At 30.1% G+C, this 13,728-nt stretch overlaps 1 protein-coding gene across 4 annotated transcripts in view; it reads right to left on the minus strand.

Annotated features, from left to right (window-relative positions):
* LOC132735451 (GTP-binding protein Di-Ras2-like) overlaps window positions 1–13,728 on the minus strand; it is a 104,501-nt gene that overhangs the window by 12,885 nt on the left and 77,888 nt on the right. The window contains exon 1 of one of the 4 annotated variants that reach the window (XM_060722401.1): window positions 4,100–4,121. The exons of 1 other annotated variant lie outside the window; for it this stretch is intronic. Coding sequence is in view for 1 of the 3 variants with exons in the window: in XM_060722397.1 (XP_060578380.1) it covers window positions 529–546 (18 nt within the window). In the remaining 2 variants the exon portion in view is untranslated. Of the gene's footprint in view, window positions 1–528; window positions 638–2,329; window positions 2,354–4,099; window positions 4,122–13,728 lie in introns of those variants that run through there. 2 more of the 4 variants (XM_060722402.1, XM_060722397.1) reach the window with 2 other exon arrangements.

The raw sequence follows: 13,728 nt of genomic DNA on the forward strand, positions 1-13,728 counted from the left end.
AACATTAAACTTGAGATTGTATCAATGTTATAAAACATGATGCCTCCTTAAAGCTTTCCATAAAACATTTATAAAGCGTTCATGACATTACATTTTCCTCGTTCAAAAGACTGGCACGTTTTTTTTAACTGGTGTTTTTGTCGTTGTTTAATAAGCACTCATGCGATGTCATTAATATCATACAAATAATCTATGAAAATATATAAAAACATAAACCCCTAGTGATATATGTGATAATATTAGTGCGTTCTACCTAGAGCTAGATCTATAAGACACTATAAAATACATTATATATTTTGTAACAAGTACAAACAGGATTCATTCAAATAGTGTGTCATTGCAACTGTTTTGTTGCATGTTATCGTTTCTCCGAGTGATAACTGTAGCTGGCTGACAAAAAAACATCAGAAAGATGTTATTATTTGGTTTGACAAAAACAACATTGAACATAGTAATGATATCATACTTAAAACACGTTCTTTACTACTTAATTAACTTTATACTACGAGTATGCGTATATTATATTACCTTTAATGAACTATCCATTGTTTATTATTCACTTTTTTTCCATAAAAACATTTTTCATGTCATTCAGAAAGTAGGATGGATACCCATTGTATTATTATACGTTGATGAGCATGATTTGACACGTTTATAATGGCTTATAAATATCTCATTGACATTTCAAACCATGATGAGAACAAAACAAAGTACATATAGGATAAAGCTATCTTATGTATGTAATAAAATAGAATAAATTACTTTGACATTTGACATTTCTACATAGAAGCATTGAGTGATTTACATACGTAGTGGTCGTACAATCGCTGTACAGATATATCGGTCATTCAAACATATTACCCCGACCACAATTATACTAGAACTGAATGCAACAAAATACCAACTTCATGCTATCACATGTTTTATTTTCCATCTGTTTTATATCATCAGTTATATCATCCTTTTAGTTCTAGAACACCAAATCAGATAGACTTTAACAATATTAAGTTAAGTTATCTATTGTGCATCATTGTATAAAACTATGAATAAATGGTTATTTGGTAACACACAGTGCTGGTATAGATTTTTTGTTGTCGATACGTACTGGAATACTTGAGAATAAAATATTTTGACCTTTGTGCTAACGGATAAGATCATGTTTTATTACGTTTTGTTGTTGTTGTTGTTGTTTTAGAGACACGTTTATAGACCTTTTATTTTCAAGAAAAGTATAAAAACATTGTAACTAATAAATAATATATATGTTTGTGATTTTAAGTCAGGAAATTGAGAACATTTAAGACATTAAATGAAATAAAGATGCTCAATTATATATAAAAAGAACAAGAAGTGGGAAAAAGAGTAAATAAACTGCTTTGGTAATATTTCTCTCCGCAGGTTTTTTTTTAGATATTACAAAAATTCTATTAGGTTTATTCAGCAATTTTCAAAGCCCTTTTATGCATCATTCTGTAAAGCAACAGACCTTTCAATTTTCAATCTGTTTAACACTTTCCTTTTAAAGATACTAATGTCTGGAGTTTGTTTCTTTAATTAACTGGTATATATGTAATATTAAGAGAAGAGAAAAATATTATGTTTTCTATCTTTAGAGCAAAATGTCTGAACTTTTATCACAGTATATAATTTAGTAAATAAATAACGGTCGAAGTGGAACTACTCATTTTCATTCATTGTATTTGCTACCAATTACATTAGTAAAAAAATTACATTACTTAGGTATTAAAAATGTTCTTTATATGTTACAGTTGATATGCATGTATATACACTAAATGTACATACTGTTTGGTTTACTTTTGAACAGATCTAGATATAATTGATATGAAATAAGACATTGTTTAGAAACGTACCTTTTCTTTAAGCTAGCACAACAATCTGTGTTCGAATAATAAATAACTCATGTCACTAATTTTCAAATGGTATAAGCACAATATACATGTATACTGAACGCCATAAACAATACGTTAAAAAAAATTGTAACTTAGACATATACTATACCCAAACATTGATATTAATTGCTATACAATCTCTTTTTAATTCTAAAATGTAAAATAAACATTTTCTGAAAACACAAAGGGAAGTCATTGAAAATTTTGGCAGTTTTAAGAAAGGACCAAATTTATTTTGCAATTCTTTTAAGAATTCACTTCATAAGTAATAGGGAATGTGCAACTTCTCAAGTAAGAATGTCCTAAATCTCTATTAAATTTTGCAATAAAAGTATTTTACACAGAAATGAGCATAGTATATCTTTGAAAATGTATTAATTAATAACTTTTAACAGCAACATAAATTCTACAATACATACTTGTTTGTGACTGATAACAAAAACAAAGGTTTCACTATGATGTCCGCCCAAAAAGACGTCTTTTGTTTCTATGAGCATTACAAGAAATATGTAACCTTTTTATATATGACTATCATGTCGTTTGCTTAGTGTCATCATTACGTTATAATGACATCACATTGTTAGATATGATAAATAAACGCAAGTTAAATAAAGCTAGTTAGCACGGAGTTTATATATAATTTAGATATACAATTACAAAGATAACGCCTTTTTTGTACGTAGTGATGACAGAAGGTTTGGTATCAGATTTTGACGCACCTTTTATTAATTTAAGTCTTTAAACATACTTTTAATTTTAATTTTAAGGTATGAATTAATGCATTTATATTAAGATACTTAAATGTTTTTTGAAATAATAAATAAATATATCAACTTAATACATTTTTTTGCAATTGAGAGAACATCATAAATACGTGATTTCACACACATAACATGTATAAAGCAGACGACAGACAAAGGTCAAGACCAATCGTAAATATGTAAGACAATATTATTAATAATATCAGAATTGGCAATAACGATTAATACGATACATATGATATCAAATAAACGAGCCATTCACTATCATATCAGGAACCTGTTAATTAATTTTGTAATACATATAATATAGATTTATGGGCGTATCAAAATAAACCCTATCTGGCCTGCAAAATATCCGGTTTTAAAAAACAATCAATCATTAACATTGGAAAAAAGAACACATTTACGTCATGCTTGACTGTGATATGACGTTCTATATATAACATTATATGTTATTTTGGTTTTGGAGTGATATATGTGGATATATTACCTGCTTAGATTTTATATCACCCGAGCCGTTAGGCGAGGGTGATATTTTATCTTGGCAGGTAATATATCCACATATATCACTCAAAACCAAAATAATAATTTTATTACCCTTCCCCTGCCGAGTTTAGACGATTTTTAAAAAAATCATTGTTGTTTCAAATGAAACGTCGAAATAAGATTCCCTTTAGGGTACCCCTTCATCACAACATGACGTCACATAAATACATGACGTATTTTTTCCCCGTACCTAACGAATGTAAACAAGAGAAAAGGAGTAGTCTATTGAACGCACTTTTTTGTAATAAATATCAAGCTTTCACAAGGTCATATTAGTTTTCAATACTGATGAGGATATGTATCATTACTTTACTTTGGTAAACATTTATCATTTGACAGTTAAAAAGTGCTTGTAAATCGGAATTTACACCGCGTAAAATCTAACCGTACGCGCATCACCTCAGCGCATGTTGTTTACAACGTGGGGTACCCAACGGGGAATTTTAGTGTGTATATTACCCGTCTGGCTCGGTAATATCAATTTCTTTCGGGTATTCAATAACCAATCAAAAAGGCGGAAAAAATCTGGAAGGGTAATAATATATTTTATAAAGTATTAAATCATCACATCACATCAAAATCATTGAGCACGTGGGTGTTCACTTACCAGTCAACACAACAAAGTAAAATTTATTATCTCGTGAATATATTTTTTTTATTCTGATTTCATAAACATTTAAAATATACGCAAATATTTTGATCAAAGCAAAAATTTTCTTACTTTGAACTTTCTGTTACCAAAAATACAATTATAAATTTACTTTAAATGCTCAAATGAATTCCAATATTATACTGATTATATTTTATTATTTAGCGCTGCAATGAAATAATGTTGTCTAAACTCACGTGATATTCCAAAAATACTGCTAAAGAGTTATATACCTGTTGACGTTCTCTTAATAAACAAGTGAAAAACTGCCACGTTTCTTCAAAACTCGTTGGTTAATAACACTGCTGACTATCTGTATTTATTTATCATTGCGACTTATGTTTGAGAAAAAAAATCACGAAATTGCGTGACATTTGATTTATTAATCATCTACATATGTTAAAGTAACTTTGACTGAAGGCGTTTACAACATGCAGAAGCAAAAACAAACAAAGGGTGTCGGGCGAGCAATACTTATTGCTAACTAGATTATTTATCAAAATAATTTTCAGCGTGACGTGTGATACACATGAAGTCCATAACGATACATGTAAATGTTTCAAAACACATTCCCCTGTGATTACTGGAGGAGTCGATAATGAGGTCGAGAGAGTTTAATCGACAAATAAATTATTCAACCTGTTTGTGTATTTCAACAAACATGCATATTTTTAATTTTATTTTAACCATTTTAACCTAAATAAATGATAATATTTGTGTGGTATAGTGCCTAAAAATTCATAAATCACGCTGTGATATCTCAACAACAACAACATTCATGTACACAATAAATAATTTTACATCCATTGGTCAACCTCTAACTGAAAACGAATCAAAAAAGGAAAAATAAAAACCATAAGGGGCCCGTCGACAGAGTCTGCATGACTGCCCTTTAACACCATTATGTCTATTTTTGGACCAACTCTTTTAATGGTTTTATATTTGTAGGTTTCTAGCATTTAGCATCATAAAGTCGACATCGCATTAACAAATATAAGAAAAAAAGGTGGGAAAATTGATTTAATACAAAAATATAAAAGTTTAGAGCGATTGGTTGATATAGAATGCTGCCTAATGGTCCCCTTTTCCCGGGGGGAGAGGGGAAACAATCCAAACCAAAACCCAAAAAATTTATATAGTTTTGGATGGAGATCTCGGGAATTATATGTTCTGTGAAATTAACATGTCCGTCTGTTACATAATGAGACTATATTCATTTTTGACAGTATTCGTGGCCATTACAGGATATGTAATACGATAGCTGTGATTAGTAACACATGGGAATGATTTGTGTGTTTCTATTTGATTTAATTTACTTATAAGAATAACCTAAGTGCTTTTTAATGAGATTTGGTTATGACCGCTTTTGTTAATTAGAAAATCTTTAAATACATGTGACATATGGCAACTAGGTATAAGTAAATGATAAATCACACAATATTTAGCTTTTTAAATACACTCGTGAATAAACATGATCTGTTAAATAAAAGACTCTCTTGAAGGAAATATAAGAAGTAATCTGGGCGTCAAAACAATGCTCTCTTCATACTAGTATCATACAGCGTTACAATACTATAACTGTTAACGGATGCAGCACATATCACGTAGTTAAGTACATTTATATTGATTACAGACCGATGAAGCATACTTTATTTTTTTAACTTGATTTCTGCTTATGAAAATAAAATACCACACAAATTGAATTTATTTATTTATTTATGACATAGGCGTTTATTGTTGATTTATTACACAAAAGTGGAATTTATAAACTATTTACATATGCGAGTAGGTGCAATGTTTTAAAAATCATTATAAGCAAATTGTTACAAATATTTATCTTACATATTTAATTTTCGCAGACCATAATGTAATTATTTCAAACATTTAACTGCTGTTTCCTTATAAACCACAAGCAGAAACATCAAAATTGCTACAGAAGGGTTTTACATTGGAATCTTTATAGGGGGGATAGATAAAAAAAAAATTCTTTAAAAAAGAAGAAAACTAAAAAATAATGAAAAATTTTTTGCTTCCTTCAATAGTTTTCATTTTTTTGAATTTAACTGTCATCTGAAAACACGGAGGAAAACAAGATAAATGTCCTTACTACAAATACTATCTGCGATAATTATTGCTGCTATTGTTGTTTCATCTGCTTTCATGAAAACAACAAATAATTCCATCAAAAAGAGCGAACTGTAACAAAAGAACGTAGTTTTTTATAATTGAAAACATTTTGTCAAATGATACATTTTTGTAAATAACTTTTGTTTGAAATAATCTCAATAAAGTTATACTTGTTTCCTACTGCTAGATTTACCAGTACAAATGACTTTCTTGAAAACTATCCCAAAATAGAGTAGATATTTATATTTATGGTTGACTGTGGAAATCACTTAGTCTTAAATAACACATTTTCATTGAATATCAATGTTGAAAATTAAAGTAACTGTTATTCAAGCATCATAACGACACACGATTACAAGTCTTCACATAGTATTCAAGTTGTCTGTGCCTGTATTTAGTATGAACTCATAGTATCTTATCTGTCTCGAGATAACTATTTTAAGACATCATCTTCAAGTTTGCGTTTTCTTGCCTCTCATGTTGTCTAGATTCAATCCTTTTTACTTATATTGGCTTCATTATATATAGTAGATTAGGATATCAAAACCAGTATATTTATACGTTTGTGAACTCATGTATAAGTGCAATACATTATATCATATTACATTCAAATGATAATGTATTGCACTTATACATGAGTTCACAAACCTATAAATATACTGCTTTATTATATGGGTTACCTGAGTGATGTATCTTAAAAGCTTTGATTTTAATGTGTAATATATGTTTTAAATTATGACTATGATCAAATTGCTATAAATTTAAATTTCTAAAAGTAACTGTTTTATATACGGTAACCAGAGAAACAAGCAGCCGATGGTTACATAACTGCAATAACCGGAGCTTCTACCTTGAGATTCTTTGTACGACATACGTTTTCCTTTGTTTACAGTAATCAATTGTTTGAACATTTTTGTGCGTCTGAATCTGATAATGTCCTCGAAAGGGGTTGGTCGTATTCAGAATTATATTGATAATATAGCATCAACTGCAGAATGTTTCGTTTAATGAGAAAACCCGTTTTTATGTCCTTTTTGATTATTTTTGCTCTAATCAAAATATGCCTTTAAGTCTTATTACACATCAATATGTCAGAATTGTAAAGTTTATCAAACAAACAGTTGATATGTTTGCATTTTGACATTGAGGTAATCTTTTTTTAACTGACGAGAGTCTTTATTCTTGCATATGATAAAAAGATGACATATGTTCAACAATAGAGAAAGAAATAGAGAAAGAAATTGAATACCTAATTAACGCCAAAATGGCAAAATTGAAGATGTCGCAGGCTCGGCTCGGTTTGAATTATGTGAGTGGTTAGTACAAGTAACAGTCCACTTCACATGGCAACGGCATAAGCAGACCTCAACATGTCAGTATGAAATGGTGAGATTTTGAATTAAGAAAATACCAGATACCTAACGATACAGTATTTTTTGTTAAGCAAAAAAACACATTTGTTTGGAAACATTATTTTGTGCAAAATCGTGCTCAGTATGGTAGGATAAGATAATATTATGCTTTTATAGGAATTAATATATAATCATTTGTATTGCTTTTCATAATTTTGCCGAACCACGGCTTTAATATTATGTAATAAACCCAGTCAGAAAACAAAATATGTATATTACAAACAGATGTCAGGCAAATGACATTTTGAAGTAATTCTTCTTCAGGAAATTTATCAAATTTGCTATTCAATATACTATCTGTTTGATACGATGATATATTCACATAAACAATGAGGATTTTTCTTTACTTATTTAACTTGTTTTTCGTATATTGTCAAAACTCAAACGGAACATTTCCCTTACTTAAAAAAACAAAACATTAACAGAAACCACAACTGTAATTGTAATTAAAGCCGTGCAGAAAATAGGAAAAAAGCTTTAAATGTATCTAATTTTAGCATCCAGTAAAATTGTTCAGCTATTGAAACATTGACGGGGCTATTTTTAGCCAGCAGAAATCAAACAGAACATGTTGAACGGTCTGTACTTTTAAGGCCAATTACGTGAAGACAGCTCACTTTTTTTGTCTAATCATCGGATGTCAGAATATTTGAAATAATGCGATAAAGCTTACAGAAATAGAAATCATATTTACAGTGCACCAATGCAATCATGCAATCAAGTCTTGATTAACTTCATCACGAACTATCGTACAATAAAAATCTGTTCCATTAATTGTATCTGCTGAAATGACATTTCCCATCAACAGACTTTAAAAGAACCAAATATGTAATATACAGTATGATAAAAATCTCAATCACCCAATCATCATTTTTTTTATCAAAGATTCAATAAGGGGGTGTATTTATTGGACGACTTTAATCATTTTCTAACATCAAAGTGAGATTATATTGGCGTCGGTCCATGAAGTGTAAATTTCATTTGGATCGTGTGATTTAAACATGCTACAGTTGAGTTTCCGTTAACTTGATTGAACCATAATACACGACAAAAGCTTGCATAAAAAATACAACAAGGTTGATTGTGTTGTTGTTGTTGTTGTTGTTGTTGTTGTTGTTCAGACAAGTATCCAATACACAACATCATTTGATGCATTTCTATTTATATGTGGAATTATAAAAAAATAAAACAAAAAAATTGTGAATGTCGCATTATGACTTTCTGTCATCATACAGCTAAATAAAAATATAATTAATCTAAATTAAACATATTAATTTTTGCAAGGGCTTTATATGAATATTATCATTATTCAAATATTTTCATCAACTTTTTTATGTCAAGACGATAAGAACGTACATAATATAATATATGATAAACAAGATCAACAAGGAAAGGCGGTGTTCAATGAACGCAACCCCCCACACGACCTAGCAACAAGAACCTGTGGCAAGGAGCCGAGGCGGACCCCAAACAAAAACAGGACAGGGCACAAGGCAGAGCACGGACAGGCTAATCACTAAAATGATAAATTATTTGTAACTGACAAGGAACTCAAAGAAAACAAATAAAAAGACCGTTAAACATAATATTAAACAATAGTCAAAACATATATAATTTAAATATAATAGCAATCTGTCAATGTGATTTTATATTGATAGATATGATCAACCTTGAAAGAATAGAATAGATGGAAGAATATTAACGCCAAAATTACATCTTGCTTTCTTACGTTACATCATGATTTCTAACTTGTACATCTTGTATTCTGACTTTTACATCTTGCATTCTGTCTTGTACATCATGCATTCTGTCTTGTACATCATGCATTCTGACTTGTACATCTTGCATTCTGACTTTTACATGTTGCTTTCTTACATGCACATTATGCTTTCTGTTGTGTGCGTCTTGAATAATTGTATGTTGATATCGTTATTAACGATCAATTATTATTCATTTGTTGATCTGGTATATTAATTTATTATTCATTTGTTGATCTGGTATATTAATCCAATAACTTAACTATTTGGGTCTACGAGCTTGAATGACGAATGGAGGAAATAAGGTAAACATATATACAAAACGATTTGACCAATTTTTGTATTTATTACTGAAACTCTGTGGGTCAAATTATATTTCCAGCTGACAATGACAAGTTGCACATTTCCAAATCAATGATTTTAGAATTATTTTTATCAACAAAATAATTATAAAAAAGAACAGTTGTTCAAAGTGCTTGGGCCATAAAAAACTTCTAAGTAAAATATTTCAACCTCTTGAAAAGTTTCTTATTTTTGACATGACTTACTTTCAATACCTGTGACCATCCACAACATTTTTAATGTGTTTTTATTAATTAGGAAATTTTCTTGCCTATTTTCAAACTAAATTTATACACATTGTTAGATTTTTTCAAATTCAACTTGTCAAAAAAAATATCATTTTTCACTAAGTTGAAATTATTCACTAAGATGCTTTATGAATACGGGACCTTGTTCACAGTGTCAGCTTAAAACTGAACAGAAGGAACTGCTGCCAAAATCAGCTGTTTCTGAGAAAAAGAAATGTCAAAACTGTCAATCTGTGAGAGTGCAGCTTTAAGACGAATGATTTCATAATGTTAATTGATGAGTACATAAAAACAAAATGTACAAACAAAGATCCCAAGAAATGGTTATAAAATGAATTTGCATGTTGGGCTGAAGATTACGGTGGCACAAAGGTGACTGGTGTATGTTTTTATTTATCTCGTGCGCACGAGATACTATGTCGTGGCCACAAGTTACTAAGTCGTGGCCACGAGATAGCTAAGCCGTGGCCACGAGATACTATGTCGTGGCCACGAGTTACTAAGTCGTGGCCACGAGATAGCTAAGTCGTGGCCACGAGTTACTAAGTCGTGGCCACGAGATACTATGTCGTGGCCACGAGGTAATAAGTCGTGGCCACGAGATAGCTAAGTCGTGACCACGAGATACTATGCCGTGGCCACAACTTAGTAACTCGTGGCCACGACAAAGTATCTGGTGGCCACGACTTAGCTATCTCGTGGCCACGACTTAGTAAGTCGTGGCCACGAGATAAATAAAAATACACACATGTCACCTTGTGCCACCGTAGAAGATGCCTTTTTAGTAGTTTTCTTTATAAAAAGGCATCTTCAGCCTAAATTGTCATTGTCAGCTAGAAATATGATTTGACCCACAGTGTTTCAGTAATAAATAAAAAATTGGTCAAATCGTTTTGAATACATGTATATGTTTACCTTATTTCCACCATAGTGGAAATGGAAATTTTAAAACAAAGGGACGTAATTTGTTAAACTGAATCCGAACCGCAATACGGACTTTACCGAGAATATAACTGTAGCGCCACCTGTAAGCATAATTTGGGTGTCACATATTATTACACCAGATGTCGCGACTTATTATGCTTGCTGCATTCGGCTTTCGGCTATGCGTCATTCTACCTTATGACATTCGTCATTCAAGCTCGTAGACCCAAATAGTTAAGTTATTGAATTAATATACCAGATCAACAAATGAATAATAAATTAATATACCAGATCAACAAATGAATAATAATTGATCGTTAAATAACGATATCAACATACAATTAAGCAAGACGCACACAGCAGAAAGCATAATGTGCATGTAAGAAAGCAAACATGTAAAGTCAGAAATGCAGATGTACTAATCAAATTGATATGTACAAGATGAATTCATGATTGCAATTGATATAATATTGTACAAGTTTGAAATCACAACTTACGTTATAACATAGATGTAATTTGCGTTAATATTTTCCAACTTAATGTGATTGTCTTAGCCAAACATGTAGTTAATTATAATGTTTCATCATATTTACATATTTACTTTATCTAAATTCGTCAATGCTGACGCACTTGTCAGTTACAATACATTCATAACTTAATATTATAAGTATATTTATTTGTTGTTTGTTACGAAATATTTTTATCTTACGACTTCCAGAATTATTCCATGTTAATTTTTTAGAACAGTTTCCGTAGTCCTTTTACAAATATATATCTATTTAAAATAATTATAACTATGTTTTCAAACAGCAATAAAAGCAAGTTAAATGGGGAAAATTTTTTGGATAACACAAAACATAATATAAAATAATAAACATGGGACAACAAGATAGATTTATGTTTGTAAGCTGATTTATCGTATATTATACATCAGTTCTAATATTAGTCTTATGTTATTTTTAAATAAATATTTAGGGTCGTTTGAAAGTTAATTAGAAAAAAAGGAATTTAATGGCGGGGGAAACCGTTGATAATATCTGGTGCATTCAATAGTTTTTCAAAGGGGCATTTGAATGACAGATAGCCTTTCCTAAAATAAATCTCGTGGTTAAGGGAATTCCGTTTAAATATTATATCTAATTGGTTGATTTTTATCACCACCCCATATACACGAGCTTTCGTAATTCTGACAGACACTTTTCCACAAACTATCCTCGAATGTCGGATATGCACTATCTAAATATTGAATGTTCCTATTGTTGTTTTATTTTCAAGCATTGTACATATTATATTAAAGGTTCAAAATCTTTATGTTTTAATGAACAAATAACTCTATGCAAGCATGTGATACATGAATCGATACAGTTTTGAGATTTTTACGAAATTTAAATGTACACTTTGCTTTTAAAACAATTCTAAGCTAAAATCATTCATGAGCAAATAAGACTATAACTATTTTATAACATTTCATGATACGAATGAAATGGTTTTCAGAAATAGGATCAAATCATAAAAAAATGTCAAATTATTTTTTTTTAACTAGTTCATATAGATGCATTTTACTACTTTTCTTTCGATAACGTATTTTTTCAAACCAAATAAATTCGGTGTTCTCTAAGCTCAATTCTGCATGCAAGTTTGTCATTGAGATCCATTACCTTCTCTAATAATACTTGTTATCATTTTTCACTCAGTTGCGTTTTAAACAACGCTAAATATTTATTTACTAGCGAATGAATATGACATTCATGAATAACTTTTGACACATTAGTCATTAATAAAATTTCCGCCGTTTGTTTAATTGTTAAATTCTTTGCCGACTAATAAGAAACAGATGTGCTAATGCTTATTTTTTATCACTCCCGTGTTTTAGAGATAACTTTTCTCTGAACAATGATGCTATATTTCATCATTTCGTATAAATGTATGAGAAAATGACAAGCATTATATGTGTACATGTATATAAATATGATACATGTATAGCGAATATCATACTGTTGGAAGCAACCGTCTCTTATATTTGACACATACGGGAACATTTGACACATCAAATGTATGTTTGTTTCAAACAGCTATATTCTTATGGCTTTATAAAACGATATAAGCTCATTATGAGAAGTAGTAAATGTGGGTGATTGAAGTAAAAGCACGTGACTGAACCTATGAAACATGGTATGTCCTTCAGCAATTCGTTCAACAGGATTCAAGTGAATCTGCACATGACTCCAACAGATGCGTAATAAAATAGATCATTCTTGTATTGTTTTTGAAAACAAACAGCCGATAATGACTTAAGCAAAGGAAGACAATTAACCATATATCATCAGGGGTAATTCAACTCTAGCACAGCTGTGTTATTCCGTGACAAAAGTTCAACACATAGGTAATAAAGACAGAAGCACGGATATATTAGGTGTTTGAAAACACTTCTTTATATATTTTTCAGATTAATTAAACACATTCTCTCGTAACAAGCCCCTTAATGGCGTAGATACAATATTTACAAAAACAAATGCAAATTAATCACATTTAAATCTGAGAAAAGTGATATAATAATTTTTAACCAATAGAGTCATATTATACAATGTTAACCACGTCATGCTATCTTTAATCAATTGTACCAACTCATGTCCATGGAAACTCATAACAAAATAAACTAACAACTAAACTTTATTTGCTGATAACATACTTATACCTCTTAATACCTTAAGAATTTCAAATTATCTTTTCATTACTTTCAAAAACAACAATCATCGACTGTCTTCTAACCAAACAGCATTGTGGCATTGTCTTAATGATACATTATTAATGTTTTATTTCGTATTATCGCAAATATCACCTCAATAACCTAAATAACTTGCTTAGACAAAGTAGGAAGATATTTGATAACCTTTACCAAGTAACTCTAGAGAAAATTGCTTCCGGCATTCTTAACTTTTATGTCACTCTCAAATGAATTGCTATTAATTGAGAAAACCATGCGACGGAAATGAATTCACAGAAATAAAATATATATCCTGCTGATATAATTGCTATTTTTTAATTACAAAAT

The sequence above is a fragment of the Ruditapes philippinarum genome, unplaced genomic scaffold (assembly GCF_026571515.1).
Source record: "Ruditapes philippinarum isolate M1 unplaced genomic scaffold, ASM2657151v2 ctg808_1_1_1_1, whole genome shotgun sequence".
Taxonomy (NCBI): domain Eukaryota; kingdom Metazoa; phylum Mollusca; class Bivalvia; order Venerida; family Veneridae; genus Ruditapes; species Ruditapes philippinarum.